Source organism: Oryza glaberrima, chromosome 1 (genome assembly GCF_000147395.1).
Source record: "Oryza glaberrima chromosome 1, OglaRS2, whole genome shotgun sequence".
NCBI classification, from domain to species: Eukaryota; Viridiplantae; Streptophyta; class Magnoliopsida; order Poales; family Poaceae; genus Oryza; species Oryza glaberrima.
In genome coordinates this window covers 37,264,620-37,275,311 of record NC_068326.1, presented here as the reverse complement: position 1 = coordinate 37,275,311, position 10,692 = coordinate 37,264,620, and the positions used below count along the sequence as shown (strand labels likewise).

General features: G+C 44.6%; 2 protein-coding genes across 2 annotated transcripts; one reads left to right on the top strand and one right to left on the bottom strand.

Moving 5' to 3' along the window:
- Positions 1-1,501: 1,501 nt before the first annotated feature.
- LOC127779793 (uncharacterized) lies at positions 1,502-4,311 on the top strand. The gene is made up of 6 exons (XM_052306698.1): positions 1,502-1,727; positions 2,454-2,625; positions 2,716-3,066; positions 3,226-3,414; positions 3,511-3,693; positions 3,820-4,311. Exons 1-6 carry the CDS (start codon positions 1,573-1,575, stop codon positions 4,066-4,068), a joined length of 1,299 nt encoding a protein of 432 aa, XP_052162658.1. The 5' UTR covers positions 1,502-1,572; the 3' UTR covers positions 4,069-4,311.
- Positions 4,312-4,662: 351 nt separating this feature from the next.
- Positions 4,663-7,409, bottom strand: LOC127779803 (E3 ubiquitin-protein ligase At3g02290-like). The gene is made up of 5 exons (XM_052306708.1): positions 7,205-7,409; positions 6,140-6,265; positions 5,206-5,638; positions 4,996-5,105; positions 4,663-4,864 (listed from the first exon to the last, which is right to left on the bottom strand). Exons 2-5 carry the CDS (start codon positions 6,257-6,259, stop codon positions 4,838-4,840), a joined length of 690 nt encoding a protein of 229 aa, XP_052162668.1. The 5' UTR covers positions 6,260-6,265; positions 7,205-7,409; the 3' UTR covers positions 4,663-4,837.
- Between the last annotated feature and the right edge of the window lie 3,283 nt (positions 7,410-10,692).

Here is a 10,692-nt window from a genome sequence, read left to right as displayed (position 1 = left end):
TTTTTCTTTTTGGATTGTTCTTGTGTTCATAGATGTGCAGCAAATGGCAACCTCTGGTTGGACTTTTCCTCGGCCCAAGGGGCGCCTCTCTGACAAGCGTGATGCACGGCCTTGTGCGTGAATACGAGGAAACCCAAGGACCTGGCTGCATTTCTTGCGGCGCTTTTCTTCCTTTTAGTTTCTGTTACAGATCGAAGATATTTTTGCAGGTATGAACAGATTACAAATGTGATTATGTGATAGATTAGATAATGCTGCCAACAACCCCCATCAGCAAGTCGCAGACCAACCCACCACCGTGATATTTCTCTACAACTTCGTTTTATTTGTTTTCATTCTAAACAGAAGCCCCCCGTTTTTTTTTTTTGCTTGAAAAACTGGAAAATAATGTTACTTTTTTTTAAAGATCCAGGCCTGTATCTAGACAGAGTCTCGATCATCCATGGCAGATTTAGTAGAGCCATTTCTCCATGTATATATCAGATGTCACTGTGTGGAGAAGCTACAATAACTCCACGTCTACGGATGGGTGGCCTATCAACTGAAGTCATTTTCAAGGAGAAAGATGGCGGCTAGTTTACTGCTTTATGCCTTTATATTCGTTTGTTTGTGTTTCACATAACAATATAGCATTTGAAATTTGAAGTCAATTGTATAACCTTATCAATTTTGAATGAAGATTTACAAACAGAATTGAGTAAATTGTATTTTCCTTTTGTGTTAGAGGGTTTTTTTTGGATTTATTGCTTTGTCACGTCTGGATCGTTTAGCACCTTTATGTTGAGCTAATTGGTTGTACCTTCTTTTAAAAATAAAAACCGTATGTTATTCACATTAACATTAAAAAACGGTCCAACATCATGTATGAGCTATGTGAAAATTCAGAGAAGATGCTACCGAGATAGATAAAAGGCCAATTTAGTTTTTCAAAAATACGAAAAGGAGCCAATTTACTTTTCAAAAATACAAAAAGGAAACATTCAAATGATAGAGAAGAACTTAAACACTACTTCTACCAAAGAATCACTCGGATCTTCACGAACACATTCACATCTTCCGCTCAGTTGGCAGCACCGTTTGACACAAAAATATACTCCCTCCGTCTCTAAATATTTAACGCTGTTGACTTTTTTAAACATATTTAGCCATTCATCTTATTCAAAAACTTATGTGAACTATATAAAACTATATATATGCATAAAACTATATTTAACAACGGATCAAATGATAGGAAAATAAGTAATAATTACTTAAATGTTTTGAATAAGACAATCGGTCAAACATATTTAGAAAAATCAACTATTTAAGGACCGATTGAGTACCACCAACAGGAAATGGAAAAAAACACGAATAAATAAAAAACATATAAAATTCGTGAAGAGAATTATGGAGAATACGAAGAAACCAAGGGGCCTGTACGCAAGAGCACAAAAATACAGATCAAGACAAACCATTCTTGATTCCTCTGTCTATTTAACGATTTGGACGAGGAAGCAGCAATAGCAGCTCAAAACCCCGCAACAACCCAACCCCCGTGACCAACCCATCTCCCCACCAACCCCGGCCGCCGCCATGACCGGCGCCGTCTCCAAGCTCGCCGCCCCGAGGCCGGCGGCCGCCGCGCCGCTCCCGCCGGCGTCCGTCCGCTCCGCGTTCCTCGCCTCCGCCCCCTCCCCGCGCCGCTTCTCCGTCTCCATCGCCGCCGGCCGCGCCAGGAGCCCCATCATGTGAGTCACCCGCGAATCCGCGATCGCCCTCCTCCCTTTTTTGCTTCCCTTTTGCCCTAGTTCCATCGTGATTGCTTTGCTATTCGAGTGCTCGATTGCTCGACTCGGCGAGGTTTGGTTGCGGTAGAGCTCCGCTAATCTGTGCTATGGGAGCGAGGAGGATTGGATTGGTTGGATCGCGTGCCTGCTCTGCCGCGTAGATGCGTAGCCAGCCGCCGGATCCGCGGTCAAAACGACGCCGTCTGTGCAGGGGGCATGGACGCGTGTGCGGCTGTCCGACTGATTAGTGGGTCGTCGGGATCGTGCGTTTTCCCGAACCATCTCGCTAGCTCGAGCAGATAGGGATGGCATGCGTCGCCGTGCGGGATCCGTCGCTGGATGATGGCGAAGCGCTCCTACAATGATTATCTGGGTTTTAGCGGGAAGGTTAGGCAGGAGGTTGCGACTTAGCAACGGCTAACTGGGGAAGCAAAAGGGGGCAACCTTTTCAGTTTGGCGTCTGAGGAATTCGGCTTCGTGCGTGCCACCCTACTCTGCAATCAGCATGAAAAATAAAATTACTCGTTTTCCCTTTCGTTTCAGGGGTAACATGGGATTCATATAAGGATCCATAGTGTTCACTTGCTTACTTGCGTGTGCATCTTCGAATTCTGTGGAATTGTGCAGAGTTTTTAGTTGTAACTCACATGTCTCGTTTCTCATACTCATGAATTCGACAATTTTCAGTGCGATGGCTTCTGCCAAGGAAGGAAATGGTGCCCCAACGAAGAGGACAACCCTTCATGATCTCTATGATCTCCAGGGTCAGTCCCCGTGGTACGACAACCTCTGCCGTCCTGTCACCGATTTGCTGCCCCTTATTGGCAGCGGCGTCCGTGGAGTCACCAGCAACCCATCAGTACGCTACACTACTTATTTCTTTTGCTCTCTTGCACCTTGTTCTGAATCTGCAATCCTCATTGCTGACTGTGTCCCTATGGCAATGCAGATTTTCCAGAAAGCCATCTCGACTTCCAATGCATACGATGACCAGTTCAAGCAGCTTATATTAGCTGGAAAGGACGCAGAGAGCGCTTATTGGGAACTTGTCATCAAGGATATCCAAGATGCGTGCAAACTTTTTGAGCCTATCTACGACCAGACCGATGGGGCAGATGGGTATGTTTCTGTGGAGGTCTCCCCTAGGCTGGCAAATGATACCCAGGGAACTGTTGAAGCTGCAAAATGGTTGCACAAAGTGGTCGACAGGCCCAATGTCTACATAAAGATCCCTGCTACCGCAGAATGTGTTCCTTCTATCAAGGAAGTTATTGCTAATGGCATTAGTGTCAACGTCACAGTAAGTCCTGAGTCCTAGTATTTCCATTGTTTTTTTTCCACCTTAGTCATTATCAGCTGTGCTGTGTTTATTTGACTGCTCAAGACATACAACCGCTGAGCTTGCCATAACCCTTGATGCTAAGCTTGTTGATAACAAATTCATTGCTTGTCGCTGCAGCTTATCTTCTCGATTGCAAGATACGAGGCTGTGATTGATGCTTACATTGATGGACTTGAGGCCTCTGGTTTGAGTGACCTATCCCGAGTGACCAGTGTAGCGTCCTTCTTTGTCAGCCGAGTTGACACACTTATTGACAAAATGCTCGAGAAGATCGGAACACCTGAGGCACTTGCCCTCAGAGGAAAGGTACGCACAATCAAAATTACATGCCTCCTAAGTCCTAGCATTAGGAATTTCCAAACTAGCAGTTCTAATCTGCATTTTGGTCACTCTGTATTACAGGCTGCTGTAGCACAGGCAAAGCTAGCCAACCAGCTTTACCAGAAGAAATTCTCTGGCCCGAGGTGGGATGCTTTGGTCAAGAAAGGTGCCAAGAAGCAGAGGTTGTTGTGGGCATCTACCAGTGTGAAGAACCCTGCATACCCAGACACTCTTTACGTGGATCCTCTCATCGGACCTGACACCGTGAGTTTCCACAGCAAATTTACTTCATCTTATCATCTAGATTGTTGGAATAGCTGAATAGAGCTCTACATTCTCATCATACACATGGGCATAATTTCGAAGCAAATGCTAACTGTGCGCTTTCAGGTTTCTACCATGCCCGACCAAGCTCTGCTGGCATTCATCGACCACGGCACAGTTTCGAGGACAATCGACGCAAACGTTTCGGATGCTGAAGGTGTATACAGTGCCCTGGAGAAGCTGGGTATAGATTGGGATGAGGTTGGCAAGCAGCTAGAGCTGGAAGGTGTGGACTCCTTCAAGAAGGCCTTCGACAGCCTGCTTGTGAGCTTGGAGGAGAAGGGCAATTCCCTCAAGAAGACCGTGAGCCTGTAGGTGCAAAGATAGCTGAAATGTTTTGAACGCTGGCAATGGCAAGTGAACGATTACTAAATAAATGCTCTACCTTGCTGGCTCTCTCCCTCTCTCAAACTCTCATGTGATGTGCTGCTCTCGAATTTCTGGGTCAGCTTTTGTATTCTAGGCGCTCCTGGCTGCTATTTGTGTAACTGAGGCATATGGCTTGCGAACTGCTATGCATTTTCTGATAAATTGTTGGGCAAGTTGATTTCATGTGTACATCTAGACTGTAATTTTTTTTCTGGTCAACATTGCGAGACTGAATTAATGATGCATCTCGGAGAGGTTAAAATGACATGTAAAATACTGTAATAAAGCATATATAGCTAGTTACGTTTCATTTAACACTGACCCCACATACTCAGAGGTCCATGCTCGACCAAGCTAGCCATTTGTTTTAGGAAGAAAACGAATCTCCCCTGTATTATTTGGAGGATGGTCATATGCTATGAGCTATGCTATTCAGCTGCAGTTCGCTGAAATGGCTACAGGCCATACCCACGAGCTATCGGAGCAAAAACTTTGTTAACGGAATATCTACTTCACTTTTGAAAATGCATTCAAAAATATATTCATATATCAAATTCTAGCGCATTTTCTTTTTTGTAGGCCATGATTTCAGTACACATAAGAATTTGATCTCAAAAAAGAGATCTATGTGGACAACTAGTATTATTTACAGACTCTCCAGCATATCACACTGTAGATCTTTTGCCTTCCAATGATACAACCAGCGAGAAATCTCTCATGGGGTTTCACAAAACTCCATTTCCTGAAATGGCATAACATTGAAGGGAAATTTGTCAAGCGTAGAAAAAACAACATTTCCTAGGAACTGGTAACCGGTGCGCAGATGAAAAGGTATTCTTAAACTAAGAATACTGGAAGTTTGTAATATCATACCTTCCCACAAATCGGACAAGTATCACTTCTTTCCATCCATTCGTAGATACAACTAAGATGATAATGATGGGAGCATTTAGCTATAATCTTCGGATTGTCTGGAGTGTATTCTGCATGATGAATGCAATGCAAATGGAGCAGTATGAGAAATTTTCATACACCAAAGGCATTTGCTCTGTGTATGTAGACTAAATTACATAGCACTCTAACCTTCTAGACAAGTAGGGCAGACATCTTCATCTTCTGAAGTGACAACTGCAAAACTGCTGTTATACGATTTTGCGGATAAACTCTTGGTGGATTCAGAGCGATGGACTTTATATTCACCCTCAGGTTCAGTGCTGCTCCATTTCTTCTGAGCAGCTAAATGTTCAATGCCAGAGCTGCTGCCATTTCGCCTAAGAGCCAGTGACTCTTCTTGCGTTAGATTTATAGACTTTTCACGCCTAGATACCAAACCCTCTCTTTGAACACGGGCATATCTAGGATCAGTATCATACGGTGGAGGTCTGGACACAAGGTGATAAGTTTCGGATAATGAATTGTCAGTTATATTGGTACTTGGATTAGTGGATGCCAATGGAGCAGCTCCTTGAGCTGGGTTGCTAGGTCTAGATTCGAGCCTCTGGAATGTGGCAGTATACTGCATAGATAAAAGAAAATGGAAGTAATATTGTTAGAACAAAATATCCAGTGATCAAAATGAATATATCACAATCTGATTGTTCGATGGAAAATAGCAATTAGCCACACTATGTTTCATATTGCATCTATGATTTCTCTCTACTACAATTTTGAATATGCCCAAAGAATGTCCATAGACCATAAATCACAAGTCAATCTAACATATATATGCGATCAAATGCAATCAAAACTTATGCAAGGTAGAGAAAAAGCTCAAAAGCTTATGGTCTCTCAAAAGAATTTTTTTGCTTCTTTAGATCACTGCCGATGCAACTATTTTCAACCAGAAGATATTGGCGGTGACATCTTATACTAAAAACTCCTAACCATAAGCTAGCAAGGTGGCACTTTCCCTAACACGTCATGTAACCAAAAGTGATGAATCTACTAGGTGTGGCACTTCAATCAACTGGTTGGGAAGATAATGCAAAATGCTGGAAACAACATAGGATAACTTTACCCCGCCAAAAAAGTTGTGGAAAAAATTCCTTAGGCATACACCTTGCCTATAGATAGGGTTATTTGGATGAGCGTACTCCTCGAAATCGTCAGTGCAGAGGCAACAGCAAAATCCTCCCATGGTTCACTGCAAATAGCAGAGATCAGCATCAGCATGATCCAACATGCTAAAAGGTAACAAAGAGAGACATATACATTAGTATAAAACCATGTGTCGCATTGTTTCCATGGGCAAAAGGGTGTTCCATAATTCTGAAACAGCAAAACTGCATAATACGCTCCGCTACACTAATGTATTATGAGAAGGACTAATGAAAACAGGAGTAGAAAATCATAACATGTGCTTGCAGAGCAGTCCTCTACTTGCCATTTGCACGTCTGCAGTTGCCAAGAAAGATAACTAGTAGCATGTGTTCAGTTGTTCATCGATGTATCATACTACCATTGGATGTTTGTTCATGAATGAAAGAAAAATATATAGGGGTGCCAATTGATGCGCGCATAAGCCTATTCCTCGGTTGATTTCAGCTGCTAAGGTTAGAATCTAAACCATCGTTGGTAGATCATGAGTGTGAACGGCCGACATAGGAAAAAAACATTGCATAATACTCTTGTTAGTTGAAGTGATTAACTCTGGATTTGGAATTTTTCATCCTGTAATAGGGTCGTGCGCAATTCCTATCTATCTCTACCTGAAGGTCAATTCTAGGATGGGCATGAGTCGCGCTACTTCCCTCCTTCCTCCTCATCCTCCCACATTTCCCACCCGCACCATTCCGATTTCCAGATGAGCATTTCAGCAGCATCAGCACACACACGGGCAAGTAAGCAAAACACCATGGGACGAGGAGCACGAGACCATGGAGAGACTAGCCGATCCACATCTCGCGCTCTCTCGCGGCACAGGCACACAGGCCAGCAGGCAAAAGCCGGACGGAGAACCGCAGCTACAGCCTCAAATCGCATTCCGCAGCAGCACCAACAACATCCGCGAGCGATCCTTTGGTCGATCAGGTCAGGAACCCGCAGCGGGAAGGGTGGGGTGGGTTCGTGGAGCTCCACTCACCTGGCTCTCATCCGCCGGCCTGGGCGACGGCGAGCTCGACGTTGCTGGTGGCCACCGCGGCGGCGGCGGCGGCGCCGCGCGGCGAGGGGGAGGGAGCGGCGGAATCTGGGGGAGGAGGAGTGAGTTGGGCTGGTGCTGGTGCGTGTGTGGGTGTGGACTTGTCGCGTCGCGTCGGCCTCTCCCTCCCGGGCTCGGTGGCGTCGTGGGGTGGGGTGTCACTCGCTGTGCGCTGCGGCTTGCAGGGGTGGGACACTGGGATGGTAGTATTTGTTTTTGTTTTGTTTTTTTGAATCTCTGGAAACTTCGCCCCACGCCGACACTCTCCTGTAGCCCACATTTGACCTGCGAGGTCGAAAATCATGTGCTGCTACCACTAGTACTCCCACGATGCTCATCGGTTGTTCATATCTTTTTAATAAGTTAAAATAGTTTAATAGAAAATAAAAATTAATTTATATGTAAAATTTTTATATATTTTTTCGTAATGACTTGAAAGTCAATACTAAAAAGAAATTAAGTTGAAAATATTTTGAAATCAACTCAAAAATTTAAAGTTTGCCTTTTTTTTTCCTTTGGCTTATTAGACCCATCTAGGAGCTCTAGGGCGAGCGCGGCGGCGGAGGAGGCGAGGCGGCGGCGGAGAAGCGGAGCGCGGAGGCGGAGGCGCGGATGATGAGGAGGCGAAGGTGCGGAGCTGCGTGGCGACGGAGGAGCGGAGGCAGCGGAGGAGCGTGGCGGCAGAGTCAGTTGTGGGTGGCGGAGGGCCCCCAAGGACAGCGGTGGCCGACAACGGAGACGGAGGCCGACTGGGCGTGCGGGAACGCGCGGCGGGCGGCGGGCTCCTCCTCCTTGTCGTGGGCTCACGGGGACGCACGGATCGGGTCGACAGCGGAGTCAGAGCTCTGCGCGGCCGCCGTCGTCCTCGGGCCCCCTCCGCCACCCACAACTGGCTCCGCCCCCCATGCTCCGTCGCCACGCTCCTCCGCCGCCTCCGCTCCTCCGCCGCCACGCAGCTCCGCGCCTTCGCCTCCGCACGCCGTCCGCGCCTCCGCCTCCACGCCGTCCGCACCGACGTCCGCGCCTCCGCCTCCACGCCGTCCGCGCCGACATCCGCGCCGCCGCGCTCGCCTCACCTCGCCGACCGGGCCCAAGGGCGAGAGGAAGAGCACGCCGCCGCCGCCTCGCCTCCTCCGCCACCGCGCTCGCCTCACCTCCGCGCCGCCGCCGCCGCGAGCCGCTATCGCCGACCGCCCGTCCCCGCGCTCGTCCTCGCCGTGCGCGCCACGCGAGAGAGAAAAGAGTGAGAGAGAGAGAGAGTAGAGAGAGGGAGAGAGTAAGAAGTGTATGACATGCGGGTCCCACAAATTTTTAATTAAGAAATGCTGACCGGACTACCACGTGTACGCCACGTAGACCAAAACCACCGTGGATTGGGTCGAGGGGGTAATTCGTCCGGTTTGCATAGTTGGGGGGTGAAGAATGTCCCATTTTGTGGTTCAGGGGGTAATTTAGACGACCGCGATAGTTCGGGGGTGTAATTCGTACTTTTTCCTATACTAAAAGTCCATTAAACTTCCTCAAAACGCTCTCAAGTCACCACATGGCGCTCTAATAAATTAGAAAAAATCATAGAAATTTTGAGAAAAAAGCAAAACATCTAGCCCTAAATTTTCACTTAAATTTACGGATCCATAATTTCAGACCATCATATCAGATCTATTGAAAAAACTGAATATACAAACGTAACAGGAGATCAGATCGGATCTACGTACTGATCTATTTCAGACTAGCAGAAAAGTACGTACGTAGTCCTTGTAAAAAAAAAGACCGAATATACAAACAAACATAATGTACTACCGGAAAAAATAAAGCCAAAAAACATAGAAGATATAGATTACATATATCTTTAAAAATATATACATCCGCTTCCCCACCATCCCTCTTTTTCTTTCGGTAAGGTGAGATAATAATTATTATTATTAGTGATAATAAACTTCAAATAATTATAACTTTTACAAAGATTATATATTATTATAATTTTCACCGCCGCGGACGACCTTGCCGCCGCGGGTGTCCATGCCTCTGACCTTGCCGTCAAGGGAATCCACGCCTCCGACCTCGCCGCTAGGGGAGTCCATGCCTTCGACCTCTATTGCGACTTGCTCCGGCGGCCTATTGCTGCGGCCAGTGGTGTAGGTGGAGGTTTCTTGGAGTAGGGAGGAGGCTGAGAAGTGGTGGAGAGTGATGGAAAAAAAAGAGGAGAGGATGAAGGAAGAAGATGAATCTGACGGGTGGGTCCCACGTGCAAATGGGAAGAGGATGGAAAACTTGACGGCGATTACATGGTCCCAATTTTGAAAATTTTGAGTGGCACGGCTATAAATAGACGAATTGTAATGTCATTTATTTGAATAGACATATTTGCGATGACATATATTAAATTAGCCCTTAAATTAATAATGAAAGATATTTCTTTTCTTAAATCGGTGGACCATCATATACTATTATTTTCAAATAATGCATTGTTTTAAAAGAAAAGTTTACAATATTTTATATTTTGTACCCATTAAATAAACAATTTACGATCTATATTGACTGATTTGTACTGATTCAGTGAACCCACCATTTTAGAATATTTTTAATGAAAATATTTTACCATCGATTTTCATTTAAATAGACACCGCCAGATCTATCTTTTTTTTTTTAAAAAAAAATAAATAAAGCCTCTGAAGACCTCTCTCGGTCCGTCCGCACAACACAAGCACGCGCCATTGTCTTCTACATGCATGGCGAAGTGTGGTACCTGAGGTAGCTAAGGTGGTCTACCAAGGTGATCACGACTGCCACAGCAACCGCTTTGCTAAGGTAAAGACATACCAAATCATCATTGAATATGATCGGGTTTGTTAATAACATAAAAACAATTTGAAGGAGTCAATAAAGTATACTAACATGCAATGAGTAGATAGAGAATATAAACAAATAGCTTACAAACATATATGAGTGATTGCATGATGTATCATATCGTGCAAAGAGTTTTAATAGTGACAAAGACATAAAGGAAAAAGGTGAATATGTGTTAATTTCAATTGCAAAAAAACAAATTAGGCGAACTTATTTTTTTAATTAAGTAGTCATTACCCTTTTTACTAAGTCTCATTAGTACTGATGATGTAAATCATATTTAACTTATTGATTATAATCAAATTACATGTAAAAATATAATTTACTGCAAAACACTTCAAAATTTATAAATGCATTATACATACTAATTACATTTGTATAATTCAGGTCCTATTTAAAACAAATAAGTTCCTTCAAACCCCGAAGAAAAATATAAATTGTTAAACTTCTACAGAGGAAAAAAGTATCCAACCTTTGTGAGGCAATTCAATCACAAGAACTTTAAGTTCCTTATTCTAAAAAAATTCACTTATCGCCATATTGTGTAGTATGTATTGGTATGCATGATAATTAACTAGATAGTT

What these genes read in the sequence shown, in the direction of transcription:
- LOC127779793 (XM_052306698.1), top strand. Translation starts at nt 1,573, where the DNA reads ATGACCGGCGCCGTCTCCAAGCTCGCCGCCCCGAGGCCGGCGGCCGCC. An exon ending in CGCGCCAGGAGCCCCATCAT is followed by an intron (nt 1,728 to 2,453) that starts GTGAGTCACCCG and finishes GACAATTTTCAG; the next exon opens with TGCGATGGCTTCTGCCAAGG. An exon ending in CTCTCATCGGACCTGACACC is followed by an intron (nt 3,694 to 3,819) that starts GTGAGTTTCCAC and finishes GTGCGCTTTCAG; the next exon opens with GTTTCTACCATGCCCGACCA.
- LOC127779803 (XM_052306708.1), bottom strand. Translation starts at nt 6,259, where the DNA reads ATGGGAGGATTTTGCTGTTGCCTCTGCACTGACGATTTCGAGGAGTAC. An exon ending in TCCACAACTTTTTTGGCGGG is followed by an intron (nt 5,639 to 6,139) that starts GTAAAGTTATCC and finishes TTATCTATGCAG; the next exon opens with TATACTGCCACATTCCAGAG. An exon ending in CTTGTCCGATTTGTGGGAAG is followed by an intron (nt 4,865 to 4,995) that starts GTATGATATTAC and finishes ATGCCATTTCAG; the next exon opens with GAAATGGAGTTTTGTGAAAC.